This window comes from Cervus canadensis, chromosome 4 (assembly GCF_019320065.1).
Source record: "Cervus canadensis isolate Bull #8, Minnesota chromosome 4, ASM1932006v1, whole genome shotgun sequence".
Classification (NCBI taxonomy): domain Eukaryota; kingdom Metazoa; phylum Chordata; class Mammalia; order Artiodactyla; family Cervidae; genus Cervus; species Cervus canadensis.
Window position 1 is genome coordinate 87,929,744 of NC_057389.1, and position 17,318 is coordinate 87,947,061.

At 52.5% G+C, this 17,318-nt stretch overlaps 2 protein-coding genes across 3 annotated transcripts in view; both read left to right on the forward strand.

Annotated features, from left to right (window-relative positions):
• The window catches only part of UHRF1 (ubiquitin like with PHD and ring finger domains 1), a 32,447-nt gene extending 25,870 nt beyond the window's left edge, over positions 1-6,577 (forward strand). The window contains exons 13-16 of the mRNA XM_043466277.1: positions 293-431; positions 517-662; positions 2,423-2,521; positions 5,053-6,577. Coding sequence (XP_043322212.1) covers positions 293-431; positions 517-662; positions 2,423-2,521; positions 5,053-5,199 — 531 coding nt within the window. The 3' untranslated portion in view covers positions 5,200-6,577. The remainder of the gene's footprint in view (positions 1-292; positions 432-516; positions 663-2,422; positions 2,522-5,052) is intronic.
• Positions 6,578-13,515: 6,938 nt separating this feature from the next.
• KDM4B (lysine demethylase 4B) overlaps positions 13,516-17,318 on the forward strand; it is a 116,341-nt gene continuing 112,538 nt past the window's right edge. For both annotated transcript variants that reach the window (XM_043466280.1, XM_043466281.1), the window contains exon 1: positions 13,516-13,646. The gene's annotated coding sequence lies outside the window, so the exon portion shown is untranslated. The remainder of the gene's footprint in view (positions 13,647-17,318) is intronic.

Genomic DNA, 17,318 nt, shown 5'->3' on the forward strand with positions numbered 1-17,318 from the left:
GGGAAACTTAAGATCCCCCATGCTGTGTGGGTTCACAGCCTAAACAAAGCAACAACACAAGACTGTCTTTTTTGCTGCCTCTAACGTGCGGGATCTCACTCTGCCTCCTCCCCCGCCACCCCCACCCTGAGGCACAGGCTGTGTGTCTGTGTGTTTGCCCCCGCGAGTCTCTGCTCAGTCACTGCTCCAGAGTCGGGTCGGTGGAGACGTCTGGGTTGCAGCTGAGTGAACAGAGTCTGTCTCTGGGGCCGGACCAGGGAGGGGTAACAGTCCTGTCTTCTCCCACTCGCAGTACCCAGAGGGCTACCTGGAGGCCCTGGCCAGAAAGGAGAAGGAGACCAGCAAGCGGGCAGCCCTGGACAAGGAGGAGGAGGACGGGGAGGAGGGCTTCACATCCCCCAGGAAGGGCAAGCGGAAGAGCAAGTCGGCCGGTGGGTGCCTCTGCGGCCACCCTCGCGCCCAGGGGTGGGGCCGCCTCTACTCTCCATCCTCACCCCGCCCCCCGCTCTGTCCCAGGAGGTGACGGGTCCTCGCAAGGGACGCCCAAGAAGACCAAGGTGGAGCCCTACAGCCTCACCACCCAGCAGAGCAGCCTCATCAAGGAGGACAAGAGCAACATGAAGCTGTGGACCGAGATCCTGAAGTCGCTCAAGGACGGGCCGGTGAGCTCTCCTGCCTGGCTGGGGCCGTTTCCTTTTCACTGTCGTAAGGAGGAGATGGTGTGAAATTGACCGTCTTCACTCTGCGCTGCGCAGCTCAGTGGCATTGAGCACACTCACATTGTGGTATAACATTGCCACCGTCCTCTCCAGGACGTCTCATCTCCCTAAACTGAACCTGTCCCTGTGAAACACTGACTCCCCTCCTCTCCCCCGGCCCCTGGCCCCATCTACTTCTTGTCTGTGGATCTGACTCCTCCAGGGACCTCCTGTGAGTGGGATCAGACAGTGTGTGCCCTTCTGGGTCTTGCTTCTCTCTGAGCATCACGCTCTCAAGGTCCACCCGTGTTGGAACCTCCTTCCTTTCTACAGCCGAGTAATGTTCCACCACATGAATGGAATTTGCTTACCCATTGTCTCTCATTGGACACTTGGGTTGCTTCCAGCTTTGGCTGTTGTGAAGGGGCTGCTGTAAACTTGGGTGGGTAGGTGACTCTAGGACCCTGCCTTTAGTTCTGTTGGGTATAAACCTCGAAGTGGGATTGCTGGTTTCTAGGGTCATTCTGTCTTCAAATTTCCCAGAAACCACCAAACCAGGTCAATTTTTTTTATGTTTGATCCTCCTGCCTTAGTGGGTAGAGTGACATTGATGGGTCACTGCAGGCGAGTGTCTTGGCCTTGGCGTCCTCTGTCCTTCCCTGGTGGGGACCACCTCTCCTTGGCTAACAGTCAGGATCAAACCCAAACCCTGCTAAGCCCTGGGCCAGCTGCCTGTTACTGCTGACGTCCTCTGCTTCCATTGTCTTCCTCTTTGTCATCCTGTCTCACAGCCTTCTCTCTCGTGGGTTTCTCTGCCCAGAGTCCGTTTCTCCCCCAGCCTTCCTGGCTCAGCCTCTCTCCTGTGTGAAATCACTGTGGCTGCCCTAACAAATAAGCCTTTAGGGGTAAAACCCAGGCCTGGGTGAGTCTGGTCCCTCTGGAGGCTCCTGGGGAGTTTCGACTCCTGACTCTTCCAGCTCCTAGAGGCGCCTCATCCCTGGTTCGTGGCCCCTCCCTCCATCCTCAAGCCAGCAGCTCTGCGTCTTTTGTCTCTGCCTCTGACCCTCCCCTTTCTTCTTATAAGGACCCCGTGATGACACTAGGAACCCGGGGTCATCCCCATCTCAGGAGCCTTAATCCCTCTTGCCAAGTCCCCTCTGCTGTGTGTGGTGGGTGACAGGTCCGCAGGTCCCAGGATTCAGACATGAGGTCTCAGGAGGCTGAGGTTCAGTCCTTCAGGTCTCTGTTGACAGATCAGCTTCTCTGTGGCGGGCTCTCGGTCCACCCCCCACCCTGTCCTTCCGCGGCAGCCGCTCCTTGCTCCCTGCTGTCCCCCAGCACTGCTGAGTTTCTGTCTTCCACCTTCCTGTCTTCAGTCTTCTCCTCTGGGCCCCAGGCTCCAAGAAAGCAGGTGTTTCTCCATTTTGCACCCTGCTGGCCCTGGGTGTCTGAGCGGTGGGCAGGTGGTGCTGCGTGTCGCAGGGCTGGGCTCTGCTCCGAAACGAGCACTGACAGAGCCTGGCCTTGGCCTCGAGCCTGCATGCGCTCCGCCCGGCTCCAGGCCCTCTGTCTTCTGGTCCTCAGACAGGGTCACAGTGACCCCTGTCCTCCCAGGGCAGGACCCGGGGCGAGGGCCGAGCAGGGCACCTGGAGACCTGTCGTGCTCCTTCATTCTGGGGAGCCGCGCCTTTGCCGGCCTCACACACCTGCTCTTCCGCTTTCAGAAATTCCTGAGCAAAGTGGAGGAGACGTTCCAGTGCATCTGCTGCCAGGAGCTGGTGTTCCGCCCGATCACCACCGTGTGCCAGCACAACGTGTGCAAGGTGAGGGGGTGGCCGCGGGCCCGCGGGGGCTCCAACCCCCGCCGCCACCCTGTGCTTGTTGGCTTCACTCGTACCTCCTGCCCCTTGCCCTTCCGGGGGCCTCAGGGTCTGTTTCCCGGGCTGCCTGGGTTACAGTTGCTCTCCCCTCCCCCACCAGCCTTCATCACAGGTGCCCATTGCCCTGCCACCACCCTGAGCCTCCAGCCACACTGGCCCTCTGCTGTGCCCTCAACAGGCCGGTGCGTGCCTACCTTCCCTGGGGGTCACACACTGGTCTTCTCCAGCATCTTACTGCCTGGGTGGGAGAGGTGGGAGAGGATGGGCTGTTGTCCTGCTCTGCCGTCTGGTCATACTAAATGATTTAAGTGGGCCTCAGGCAGGGCTGGAGAGGTGTGAGGCACTTATCACCTAGAGGAGCTGGGAGGAAAGCTTCCTGGAGGATGAGGTGGCACTAACCTGCCCCCTGAGAGGGGCCTCGGGGCAGCATCCCTGGTAGGCAGGATCAGGCAGGCTCATGGGAGTAGCCAGGGCCTGTGGGGGATGAGGGCTAGTGAGTGGGGCTGGAGCCTTCAGCCAGTGGTCAGTTTTAGGAGGGAAGCAGTCTCCAATCTGATGCTTTTGAAAGAGAGATTGGGAGAGGCTGAGATGGGTCCTGGACCAGGGTCTCCCCACTTTGGGGCTGGATTGTCCTCTATCATGGGGGTGTCCTGGGAGCTGAGCAGCATCCCTGGCCCCACCTACTTGGTCCCGGGTGTCCCCCGAGTTGGGAAGTACTGGGCTGCATGTATGGCATCTTTGGTGTGCCTTCTGGCCAGAGTCAGTCTGTAGGAACCTATGGGCAGTGCAGGCAGGCAGCTCAGAAGGGACTGTCCCTGCCACCTGCTCACTCTGGGTCGCTGCGCTGCGTCCAGGGCATTGGGTCAGTTGTCAGACCAGGGGAGGGACCCTGAGAATGTGGAGCACTTGGGCAGTACTCACGTGCTATGTGGCCTGATGGAGACTGGGAAAGATACCCCCTGGTGCCCCAGGCCACATGGGGCCCAAGGGGTTCAGAGGCTTGGCAGAGTGGCATAGAGAGCACATCTTTGGGATCAGTTGCCTGGGTTTGACCTCCAACTCTTCTCCTTTCTGGCTGTGTGACTTTAAAAAGCCCCATAACCAGATCTTTCCCATCTTCTCAAACTGAAACTCTGTCCCTGTTAAACACTGACTCCCAGCCCCTGGCCCCACTCTCTACTGATACTGTTTCTGTGGATCTGACTTCTCCAGGGGATGTCTGTGAGTGGCATCAGACAGTGTGTGTCCTTCTGGGTCTGGCTTCTGTCCTGGAGCGTCAGGTTCAGGGCTCACCCGTGTTGTCCCGTGGGTGAGAATCTCCTTCCGTGTGAAGGCTGAGTCACACTGCAGCATGCAGATGGACCACGTTGTGTTGATCTATCATTTGTGAGTGAGCTCTAGGTGTTTCCACCTCTTGGCCACTGTGAAGCTCACAGCAGTCCAGCACCTGATTTTGAACCTGAGTCAGCGCATTGAGCGCAAAGTTACTGTCTCTTGTGTCTGCCATCAGCTATAGACTTTATACTGGAAAAGAACACAGGGATTTTTAAATACAGGAGCCACTGTATTTTTTGTATTTTTTAATACAAAAGCCACTGCCCTCCTCCAGCGGCAGCAGGTTTTCTCCTGCTTGGCGTTGCCCCTTACCCAGCCGCCTGGTGCCATCCTTCAGGTGTGCATACCTGTGCAGGTGTCTATGCCCCTGTGGGCATCATCTCCGGCCTGTTCCTCTCATGGGGCAGTCAGCTCTCCAGGTCCCCTCAGGCTTGCAGCTCGGTCTCCACACTTGACTCTTCCTCCCCACACCACCCTCCGCGTTGTTTGGTTGACGACTGGGTTCGAACCCAGAAGTCTGGCTCAGAATCCAAACTCCATCCTTCCCTCCCTTTCCTCCTGTCTTCTCACCGACACATCTTTATTGAGCCTCTGCTCTATGCTGGGTCCTATGCTTGGTGTGGGGATCTCAGGGAAACACAGCCCCTAATTGTGGGGAGCGTCTGCTCCGTTAACACACAAGCACATCAGTCTATCAGACAGTTCCAAAAGGAGAAAGGTGCTGTTTTGAAAGCAGACAGGGTGTGGTGAGGTGGGGCCATTCTGATGTGATGAGAGAGCCAGGGTAGACCTGCCAGGTGGTGTGACCTCCAGGTGCAGGAGCCTGGCAGCCAGGATGACCTGGGAGTCTCTTTTTTTTTTTTTTCGGCCACACTGAGCGATCACCTTGTAGGATCTTAACTCCCTGACCAGAGATCGAACGTGGGCCCTTGGCAGTGAGAGTGCAGAGTCCTGACCACTGGACCACTGGGAAGTTCCAACCTTGGTGTCTTTGATGAGCCTGGGGCAGCCGGGCCGGTCATGGGCTGCCAGCAGCTGGAAAATGAGACTGAGGGTCAGGAGGGGCCTCTGGGTGCCTGGTGCTGCCCCAGGGCCCTTGGGTGGCCAGGATCACCTCTCACCTGCCCCCTCTCCCGCAGGACTGCCTGGACAGGTCCTTCAAGGCCCAGGTGTTCAGCTGCCCGGCCTGTCGCTATGACCTGGGCCGGAGCTACGCCATGACCGTGAACCAGCCGCTGCAGGCCGTCCTCAGCCAGCTCTTCCCCGGCTATGGCAGCGGGCGGTGATCCTCAAGCACTTCTCGCCAAGTATTTTTTTTTTTTTTTAAAAAACGTTATCAGAGGGGTCTGTGGCCCCCATTTCGTTTTTAGTGGGCTTAACTTAAACATGTAGTTTTTTCCTCCGCTCCCTAAAACTGCCTCGTCTTCCCGTTTTTTTTTTTAATCTATGAATTTTTCAGGAATTTGTATTATGCCTCAAAGGAAGGAACAAAGTTGGACTTCTCAGTGTTTTTATTTTGGTTTTTAACAAAAAGCCTGCAATTTTATCAGCAAAAAAAACCCAACCCAAAACAAGAAAGTTTTTCAAAAACTGGTTTTTCTTCTGAGGATGGGATTAGAAACGAGTTGGTGTGAAGGCTGCTTAAATTCCCAGGGTTGAGTTCTCAGCCATCCCTGCCACCGACTCGCAAGAAGGCACCGGGCTGCCTAGAACAATCTTTTCAAGTTTGGTGGGTCGGGCCCCCAGAGGTGAAGTTCCATCGCCTAAGACCCAGCGAGGCTGTGGTCCTGGGTGTCACCACACCCAGGTGTTGGCCCCGCATCACCAGCAGGAAACTGTTCCAAGGAAAAGCGGAGAAGTCCCACTGGGGCCAGTTGAAACGCTTACCTTCAAGCCATCCCCCACCGGGCTGCCTCCGCGTCCCCACCGCACACAAGCCACCGGCTACCCGAGCAGAAACCTGGGGCCACACCGAAGCTACCTCCACCGGACCCTCCCCTCCGTGGGGCCCAGCGCCGTCCCGACCTGATGCCACGGAAGCCACGCCCGGGGCCACATTCAAGTGCCTTTGGTCCCTCCCTCCTTTTCAACCCGGGGCTCTTTCTCAGCACTGAATTATTGACAATGCCAACCGGATTCTCAAACTGGGGTCCTCCGTGCCTCCCTGGGGATCCCAGGTGAGCGGGTGGGACGATCAGGGTTTTGTGGATCCTCAAAATTGAATTTGCAACTCACCAATTGGGAATTACAAGAGGGAAACCTTTTAAAATGAATAAACACCTTTTCCAAATGAAATTTTTTTTTTTTTTTGTAGTTACTGTATATGTACCAAGGAAGCTAATAACTGTAGGGTTTGGTTTTTTTTGTTTTTTTTGTCAGGGGGAAGTTTTGTATTTGGGGAATGATTCGTTAATGTTTCTAACTTTACCAAAGTTTGCAGCTTATACCTCAACAGAACAGGGATATTTTTAAGTCACATAACTGCAGACAAACTGGAGCAATACTGTTTTAAAAGTTTCTCTTTTTTACTTCATTATTAGGTGGTTTAATGTATTAGGAATAAACACCGAAATCCTGTGTAGGCTTTTTTTTTTTTTTTTTTACAAAGTTCAATATTCTCTGTCCAGGTTTTAGATTCTCAGAATAAATGCCTTTTACAGATGCGTTGGTTGTGTTTTTTTGTTTGCAAATTGCCCTGTAGTCTACTAGGCACTTCTGTAACTTGTAACATGTTTTCTCTATCTAGAAATACCCAGGATACTAGACAAGTAGCATCATTTCCACTTTGCAGGTGAGAAAACTGAGGCCCAGAAGATCCAAGTGATGGGTAGTGGTCCAGAGGGGCCAAACTGGGCCTTCCAGCTTGGAACCAGAGGTCACTTAGTGTCACTAAGGGGGATGGCACTGTCCCCATTTACACTTGAAGAAACAGAGGCTGTCATGGAACCCCCACGAGGAGACTGGCCCTGCCTTAAGTGGGTGTCAGCAGCCTGGACCATCATCTAGGGAACTGCTTTACCCTGCGGGACCCTCTGCAGGCCTAGGGTGCACATGGGGTATGGAGACAGATGAACTGAAATGCTGTTTCCAGTGGGAGTCAAGAGTCCAAGGATGAGGCACATTTTGCAGGTTTTCTCCTGTTTTTGGCTGTGCCTTCGTGGCTTGGCTTGCAGAATCTTAGTTCCCCCACCAGGGATTGAATCCATGCCCCCTGCAATAGAAGGATGGAATCCTAACCACTGGACCACCAGGGAATTCCCCAACAATGAGGCAAGTTGAACAGTTCCAGGGACGTTAACAGTGGCGAGTTCTATAGATGCCAACCTACCACTGGCACCTTGTACTGATGGTTCTATAACGCTGTGGGTGGATGTAAGAAATAAGCTCTGCCTCTTCGGGACCTTCAAGTGTGTCCTTGAAAACATCATGCTAAGTAAAAGTAGTGCTAGTGGTGCTCAGCAGTGTCCAACTCTCTGTGACCCTATGGACTACAGTCCCCCAGGCTCTTCTGTCCAGGGACGTCTCCAGGCAAGAATACTGGAGTCAGTTGCCGTGTCCTTCTCCAGGTGATCTAGTTACAAAAGATATATTTTCTCATTCATATGAAATGCCAAACAGGGATGCATAGAGACAGAAGGCAGATTCATGTAGTGATGACAGGACCTGGTGAGGGATGGAGGAGGTGGGGAGTTAAAGGGTGCAGAGTTCTTTTGCAGGTGATAAAAATGTCCTAAATTTGGTGATGATTGCAATACCTGTGAATGCATTAAAATCCTTTGAATTGTGCCGTATGTGAGTTATATCTCAAGTCAAAGTGTGAACATGAAATAAAAAAGAGGCCGTCTTGTGAGGAGCCAAGAAATAATGTCCCCAAGTGGGCTTAGGTGTCTGCAGGGGGGCCACACATGGGAGCAGGACACACTGAGGTACGTTGTCAAGATTGTAGAATATTTTTTGTTTCTCAGAAGTTAAGGAAGCTGTCGTTAGAAGTGAGCAAACCCCATGGACTTCGCTGGTCAACCAGTGGCTAAGATTTTGTGCTTCCAGTGCAAGGGAGCTGGATCCCATGTGCTGCAACTAAGACCCAAGGTAGCCAAATAAATATTATACAAAATATTATTTAAAAATGTCTAAAAAATGAGCAAACCCCGGCAAAGTGTGTGTGAACTGCTATGCAGAAAATAATTCCAATATTAGGTGTATTGAGTTCCTGGTTGACTTGGTAGTTCTAATTTTATAGCAGTTTTATTGAGATATATTGCCCATGACATAACACCCACTTAAAGTATACAGTGGGTTTTAGTATATTTGCACAGTTGTGTAATCATCTCTATCTAGTTCCAGAATTTCATTTCCCTCAAAGATACCCAGTCCCTATTAGCAGTCACTTCCCACCCCTCCCCCAGCCCCTGGCAACCATCAACCCACTTTTTTTTTTTTTTTTTCCCCATCAACCCACTTTTTGTCTGCCAATTTGCCTGTTCTTGATAGTTCATGTAATTAAATTCATAAGACAGTTTTTTGTGTCTGGCATCTCACTGAGCATCGTGTTCTCAAGGCCCATCCACACTGTAGCAAGTGTCAGGGCTTCACTCTTCATGTCTGAGTAATATTCCAGTTTGAGGTTGGACCACCTTTTAAAACTTACGTGGTTGCTTTTTTCTTTTTTTAATGTAAATCTTTCTTTTCTCCCTCCACTCCTTGCTATAAAATTAATAACCCTTGAAAAAGGCTGAGCGCCAAAGAATTGATGCCTTTGAGCTGTGGTGTTGGAGAAGACTCTTGAGAGTCCCTTGGACTGCAGGGAGATCAAACCAGTCCATCTTGAAATCAACCCTGAATATTAATTGGAAGTACTGATGTCGAAACTCTAATACTTGGGCCACCTGATGTGAAGAGTTGACTCATTGGAAAAGACCCTGGTGCTGGGAAAGATTGAAGGCAGGAGGAGAAGGGGCCAATGGAGGATGAGATGGTTGGATGGCATCACCGACTCAATGGACATGAGTTTAAGCAAACTGGAGATGGTGAAGGACGTGGAAACCTGCAGTCCATGGGGTCACAAAGAGTCAGACATGACTAAGTGACTGAACAACAATAATCCTTTAGAACATTTGTAAATTGAAGATGAAGAAAAAGCCAAAGTATATGATCTTGCCCCCCAGAGGGTTAATATTTTTAGACTTCATTTGTACATGTGTGTTGGCATGGCAACATTCAACCTCAGAACATCTGAGGCATAGACAGGTTAAGTGACTTATCCAAGGACATGGCAAAGCCAGGGTACATACTTGTTTATTGATGTTTCTCTATGTTTTTGTTTTATATACAAATTTAAAGAGTAACATTAGGACAGTAGTGTCTGTACTTTCTTGTGCCTGTTGATGGGGTAGCCACTTTATCCAGCACCTCAACAACCACATGAGCCGTGTGTGGTCTGGTGTTTGCATTATTTGCATATCTGCTCATAAAAGACGTATCCTATATGTGTGTCTAGTGATACATGCTTGGTGTGAAATGGAATGTTAGAATTTCAACCCCAAATGTATTTTTCATTAAAAATTAAACATTAAAAAATTTTTTTATTTTTAAAAATTTTGGCCACACTATGTGGCTTGCAAGATCTTAGTTTCCCAACCAGAGATTGAACCTGGGCAATGAAAGGGCTGAATCCTAACCACTGGACTGCCAGGGGTCTACCCCTCAAATGTATTTCTTTTTTTTTTTTTTTTTAAGCTTTTTATTTTTAAATTTATTATTCTTTTAATGTTTATTTTTATTTATTTGGCTGCACCAGGTCTTAGTTGTGGCATACGGAGTCTCTAGTTCCCTGACCAGGGATCTAACCCAGGCTTCCTGCATTGGGAGTCCGGAGTCAGCCACTACACCACCAGGGAGGGCCGCCCCCCACCTCAACCCTGCCACCAAATGTATTTCTAAAAATTTATATTTTAAAGACGTAGGAGGATCTAGGGACACCCCTGATGGTTCAGTGGCTAAGACTCTGAACTCAGGCTTCAGAACTGATGGTTCAGAGGTAAGGAATTTGCCTGCCAATGCAGGGGACCTTGATTGCCTGGTCCAGGAAGATCCCACATGTCTCAGAGCAACTAAGCCTGTACACCACAACTACTGAGCCTGTACTCTAGAGCCCTCCAGCCACAGCTAGAGAGTAGCCCCCTGCTTGCTGCAACTAGAAAGTCCACGTGCAGTATTGCAGATCCAGCAAAACCAAAAGTAAATAAATCTTAAAAAAAAAAAAAAAAAAAAAGACTGCAAACTCCCAGTGCAGAGGGCCCAGGTTCAATCCCTGGTCAGGGAGCTAAGATTTTGCAAGCCCTGTGGTGCGACCAAAAAAAAAAAAAAAAAAATAGAGGATCTATTTTTCCATCCATCTCTATTATGTATCAAACAAGCCCATAAGCAGAAGCTGGAGGGGAGTTTGGGGAAAGCAGAGGAAGGTGGAAAACAGTGAGAAAGGAACTGGCCTTGGGTCATCTGAAGGCCGGTACTTGGAGAGCCTCCTGGTCTTTCTTAGGGACACATACCAGTGATTCCCAGACCCAGCCTTTGGTGGGATCCGCACTTGTCTGCAAAGACTTGAATATGATTCATGAGTTGTTGCCAAGTTAACTTATCCATTTGAAAATTGTCAGACTGTGTCCTTCTTCCTTGGCATAGAACACTTTTACTTAAAGGACAGTGATTATAGTTTTTTTCTTTTTCTTACATTTTGTTATGAAAACTTTCAAATGTAGAAAAGTTGAAAAGACTGTATGGTGAACTCTCAAATATACTTCCTGTGTGGATCCTACAATTGTGTTTTTTTTTTGACACATAGATGGCATTTTAAAAAGTTCCCTTAAGAAGCCTCCTACGATGTTGATGGAATGTAAATTTGTGAATTGGTGCAGCCACTATGGAGAACAGTATGGAGGTTCCTTAAAAACCTAAAAATAGAGTTGCCATATGATCCAGCAGTCTCACTCCTACACATACATCTGCAGAAAACTCTAATTTGAAAAGATATGTGCACCCCAGTATTCACAGAAGCACTATTTACAATAGCCTGGGCATGGAAGCAACCTAAATGTCCATCAACAGAGGAATGGATAAAGAAGACGTGCTACACACATACAATGGGATATTGTTGTTTAGTCACTCAGTCGTGTCCAACTCTTTTGTGGCCCCATAGACTGTACCCCGCCAGGATCCTCTGTCCATGGGATTCTCCAGTTAAGAGTACTACAGTGGGTAGCGAGCGATTCCCTTCTCCAGGAGATCTTCCCAACCCAGGGATCAAACCTGAGTCTCCTGCATTGGCAGGCAGATTGTTTACCACTGAACCATCTGGGAAGATCATAATGGAATATTACTTAGTCATAAAAAAGAACCAAATCACGCTATTTGCAGCAACATGGATGGACCTAGAGATTCTCATACGAAGTAAGCCAGACAAAGGCAAACAACATGATATCACTTACATGTGAAATCTAAAATACAATACAAATGAAGTTATTTACAAAACAGAAATAGACTCAGATTTAGAAAACAAATTTATGGTTACCAAAGAGGAAAGGTGGTGGAGGAAGGGATAAATATATATAAAAACTGAATCCCTTTGCTGTACAGCAAAAACTAACAGTATTGTAAGTCAACTACACTAGAATTGTTTTTAAAAAAGGAACTTGAGAAAAAATTTAAGTCCCCCTAAGCAAAATTGGAAAGCTGACAACCTATTTAGGTACCCCGATATAAAAAAATCAGAGTCGTGACATCCAAACACCTGGAATTCACTGTCATATGGGGTAAAAAACTAAGTAGAAAAAAAAAAAAAAAGATTTCAGGTGGGGGGGGGAGAATCCCTCTAGGACTGCATGTTTGAGGCCCTATTAAGGCTACCAGGTTATATTTCTGTCTTTCCCACAGGTTAGGGAGTTCCTTGGGAGCAGTTACTATTTCCTGTTTTTTAAGTTAAATTTTAACTGCACAAGGGAATATTTGAATATAGCCCCCATGAGGCTACAAAACACCCTAGAGCAGGTTAACCTCCTCACCAGCTACCCTTTTTTAACCAACCTGGATCCCTCCTCTCCGGAAGATTTACTTTTCTCAGTTTGGGGATGGCCTTTTTCTGCGCGGGGCCACAGGCAGGTGGCTCTTAGAAACCACACAGCCATGAGTGGCCCTGCGTTCCTTTCCATAAGGTATTAAGTTCTGCACCATCCTGCGGCTGTCCACAGGGGTGTAGGGGGGAGTCATTCCTTGATGCCTACATATAAATCTAGCCCTTTTTAATGGCTACATAGTTAAAAGTATTCCAAAATTAGTTATTTATCTAATCTACAGTCGTATATTTAGAGCACAACACTGGAAACAAATGAGTACAGAAATGCAGCAGCATCCTTTCCAAACTCTGCAGCCTTTTTCAGAGTCCAGGACCTTCAGAAATAGAGCGTAAATGCCCTAGCCACGTTATTAGTAAGCGTCCAGTTGTCCGATTTATACTCTGCCAGCTAAAAAGGGGCGTGGTCAGCTACTGGCTGGCATGCAATTAAATAACCATCATGATGATGATCCTGCAAACCTTAATTACATGTTCACTTTGCTAAGTCACATCAAACGATTTACTTGCCTCCTGTCACCTGACTTAAACTTTCCAGGAGAGGGGCACACGGTGAGGGATTCTATCACTCTTAGATCTATTTCACAGGGGAAACGAGGCCCAACGAGGTTACTTCGCTGGGGGCCGACCACCGTGAGGCTTGTGGGCCCAGCTGAGCTTTGAACTTAAGTCAGGAGGCACCAAACTCCTCGCCTCTCTTACGTTTTAGGGATCTCGCGGAAGGTCACCTAGCTTTATCCGAAAGCCTTTGCAAAGTTTTGTGGATTGTGACAGAAATGAACTTGGAATTTTTGGGTGGTGGGGGAGAAAGGAGAAATGGAGGCAGAGGCGCTTGCTGTTTGACTTTTACTTCTCCCGTTCTCAGTGCTCCTCCTTTGCAAAATGAGTTCAGTTGGAGTTATCTTTGCTACCTCCTGACTGGGCGAATTGGAAAACGCTGAGCCCAGTTTCCGGCTCTGGGTCTCGAACCCCCTCTCCGAAGCTCTCAGGCGCGGTGCTGATGCTGTGCTGAGTCTCACGTACTCAGCAGCAGCCTGATAACCGGGGCGGGATTCGGGCCGTGATTGGCACCCGCCCCTGCCAGTCCGCGCCTGGGGCTGATCCCATAAGCCAATATTCTCTTGCCCCCTTGCGGTCGTTGGGCGGTCCCTGAGGCACCCTTGTCAATCCGAGGCCTAGCGCCGTCGGGTTGGTCTCAGCCTCTTAGCTGGCGTGCGCAGCCTGCAATGAGAACCGAGCCGGTCACCGGGCACGTGGGTAGGCGCCGGCGTGTCCCTAACGGCCGGCCAATGGTGAGGCGAGGCCGGTGGCTGCGCCCGCCCAATCGAGGCGCGCGGGGGGCGGGCCGTGCAGTGTTGATGGGCCCGGTGGAGGGGAGGGGCGGAGCTGTCAGCGACAGCCAATAGGCGCGCGGGCGTGGGCTCGGGGGCCAATGGTAGCCGGGGCGGAGCTGGCGCGCGGCCTTATAAGCCCCGCCCGGGGCGCTCGCGGAGGGCTCGGCCGCCAGCGACCGAGCGGGGCCCGGCCCGAGTAGGGCCTGGGGGTGCGACGCCGAGGGCGGGGGAGCGCGCGCCGCTTCTCCGGACCGAGCCGCGCGCGCCGCCTCAGGTGAGCCCGCGGGGAGGCGGCCGCAGCGTCCGAGCGCGGGCCCCAACGCCGCCGCCGCCCCCGCGCTGCGCCCGGGGCTGCGGGCGGGCGAGCGGGCGGGCGCCCGGGACTCGAGGCCCAGGCCTCGGGTGCGGCCTGCTCGGGCCGCGGCCGCCGCGCTTTGTCCGGGCCCGCGAGGCGGTTGGGGGCGTTAACCGTCCGGCCCTGGGCGCCCGCCCGGCCTCGGGCGGGGGCGGTGCGGCTGGACAATGGCGGGGCCAGGGGCGGGAGGCGGGGGCGCCCTCCCTGGGTCGGGGGCGTGCGGGGGCTGGGCCGGGGCGTCCCCGCCGGCCCCGCACAAAAGATGACAGCGTGGGTGGCCCGGCCCGGCTGGCCCTGCTTGGCGGGCCCCTCCTCTTCCATTATTCACAAGAATCCTAATAATTAAAAAAATAATAATAAAGATAGAGAGATCCCAGTCCCTGGGATCAACACGCCTGCATTTCCGGCCCTTTGGGAACCGGTGGGGTAAACGGGGCGCTTCCCAGTGGTGTCCCCCGAAATGTCCATCACTGCATCTCACCATACTGCCCGAGTCAATCCGGCGTGCCATCGCGGCTTCCAAACTCGCACCCCATTTCCCTGAGCCTCCCCTAAAATAAGCATGCAGTCTGGATTTCTCATTTAAAAAAATGTATCCACTTGCTATGCACAGAACAGTTTCCAGACGCGTTACCCCAGGGCCTACCCATCTCTGCCCGATCGCCATCTCAAAGCCCCCCTTCTCTGTAGTGGTAAATCCTGGAGTCGCTCCCACGGGGACCCCCTGGGCTTCCCTTTGCCGCCCCGTGGGAGCTGGGGGACGGATTCCTGCCCAAAGGGACCTGCCCCAGATCTTCCAGGGCCTGGGTCTCCACCCAGTGGGCGAGATGACACCAGGCAGAATGGTGTGCAGGTCCACGGGGGCCAAGGTGGAAGGTTCTACCAAGGATTTTTCTTCCCCGGGGGGCGGGGGAGACGTGCACTGCGCCCTGGCGTGTCCCATCTGTTTGGTCCGGGGAGGATTTCTTGTTTTAATAATTCAGGTGTACCTGGGAACTGTTTCCTCAGTTATGAAACTAGTGAGAAGGTTCTGTTAAGTGGAGCCGAACGATCCTGTAAATACGTAATGTGTGTCCTTTTTCATGTGTTTCTGCCCCCGGCATCGATTCAGAGGCTCCTTCAGGTCCCACTGGGTGCCAGTACTGTCTTAGGGTTGGAGGTTACTCTCCCCATCCCTCCGCAGCCATTTCTCCAAATGTCCCCAGGCTGGAGGAAAGCCCTAAGAGGGGCTCATTACATGAGTCCTCTGGGCTTTGCTCGCTGCCTTGCAAGAGCTGATGGCTCCCCTAATTCTGAAATAATAGCTTCCTTATGAGGCATCGGGAGGATTTGTCAACTCCCGGGTCAGCCTTTCCTCACCACTCTTGCAGAAGCAGCGGGCAGCCTCTTTTCGTCCCGCAGTTTGCTCTTTGGAACCCCGAAAGGATGGAGTGTAAGAGTCTGGAGTCAACTTGCGATGATCTGAGGGGAGGGGTTCTGAAACTCGCCGGCCCTCTTTCCGTGTCTCTGATTGGACGCTTGGCAAACGTTGGCGCTCCTCTCTGGTGCAGGGGGCACCTCCACGGTCAGACTGCCCCGCCCCGGGGGGAGGTCACTGAGGGGAGGTCACCCCGAGGGGAGCGGAGGTGCAGTTGGAGAAATGCTCCCAGGTTTTGCAGCGATTCAAGCAGATACTGTGTCACGCGCTGCGTGTGCGTGTGTGCGCGAGCGAGTGTGCGTGTAGCTACTGAAATGATAGGTATACAGGTCTTACTAAAAATTGGTTTTCTCACCTCTTCTAATTCTTGCCTCTCTGGGGAGTGGGCTGCTAAGTAGGTGTTAAGAGCTTAAAGGTACAGGCTAATCGGTCATTCCGGACCCCGCCCTGCCTTTGTTGTACTTTTCTGTCTCCTGGTGGAGACTAGTCCCCAGTCCCTCTGGGGTGATGCTGGGGGCCCGCCATGCCCCTCTCTCCCACGCTGGCCTCTCTGCTGTACTTGACCTCGAATTTCCCCGCCTCCTATGCATTTTTTTGCCCCTGCCCTCCTGTGCCCCGCCTCTTCCTGGCCCATCAGAACCTCAGCTCCAGGGAACCCATCTGTTCCTTGGTTCCATCTGACACTCACCTGGCCTGGGCACGTTGTGTTTTGAGCTCTGGGGCAGGTTGCTTGGGTCCCTAACTTCAGGGGGTGCTGGGTCTGGCGGGAGAATATGCGGAGGTGTGGGCATACTGCCCCCCCACCCACCCACTCAGGGAGTGGGCAGGACAGGGTGAGAGGGGTGAGGACTGAGATATGGTTGAACGACCATTTCTAGGTGACTCTCTTCTGGGGATCTGGAAGTGTGTGTGGGGTGGCAGGTTCAGAGTTGTGAGACCTTGTGGTCACCCAGCCTTCCCAAACCTCCTGGTCAGGGATGGTGGGTGGGGTGGAAAACAAACTGTGGGCAGACTGCAGGACTGTGAGGTACCCCCACCCCTTGCATCCCCCCCCCCCCCCCCGGGGTTCCTGGCTGCGTTCCAGAGACCTGCTCCCAGGCTCAGCAGGGCCTTAGCACCAGAGCTCTGACCCAGCAGAGGGCTTGACCCTGGACTCCCTCCTGACTTGTGTTCTCTTTTGTGTTCTGGATTCCTGCCCTGATCTCCATTGCCCAGAGTCTAAAAGACCTGGGTTCAGCGCCCTCCTCTGGGGCAGGTCCCTTCATGACTCTGGGCCTGGCTTTCCTCATCTATAAAACGGGTATAATAAGAGCCCATGCCAGGGATCAAAGGGGGTGAGAGTCAGGGAGGGCTTCTCAGGGCACCAGGCTGCTCTGAGTCCAGCGCTGCTTTCTCACTGCCCTTAGGTCCCTCTCTGCTCTGCCCTGCCCACGCTCAGGGCTGGGTTCTCTGGTGGAAGGGGTGCTGTCCCGGACACTGGGGTATTGAGCAGCATCCCTGGCCCCCATTCTGGTGATACGAGGAGTACTCCCTCCCGCTTGTGACAACTGCAGATGTCCCCAGACGTGGGCCAGTGCCCTCTAGGGGGCGCAGTTGCTCCCCAAGTGACCCCCTCTCACAGCTTGATATATATAAAATATTTCACCTCGACCCTGATCAACCTCAAGTTCTGAGTCCCTTTGTCCGTTTCTTCCCTGCCCCCTTCCCCAAAAGGAGGCGCTCCTGTTTGCAAAGTGTGTCCCGCCCACACTGCCGGCTCGCCCCCTGGAGGAGAGGAGCTTCCCTGCAGATGCACCCACGGGGGGCCGGCCAAGTGTGAAGTGGGAGTCTCCTGACCCCCACAGGGCCCCCACCCAGGCTTCCACCCTCTCGTGGGATCTGGAAGTGTGTGTGGGGGGGCAGCTTTAGAGCTGGTGACCCCTACCTGTCTGTTGGCTTTGACCGTTTTCTTCAGGTCGGCTCTGAGGTGAGTCACTCCTGTCCTCTCTCTTCCTGAGGGTGGTGCTGTGGTGCTGCAGGTGCCTTCTGCCTGATGACCTGAACTGCCATACTTACTCACAAAGCTCCGTGCCGCCTCATGGCCCGAGGGGTCCGTGAATCAACCGTGTGGTTGGAGGGTTTGGTTTTGAGTTTACTCCTGGCTTTGATGTGTTAGGGGAGCGTCTCATGGGCTG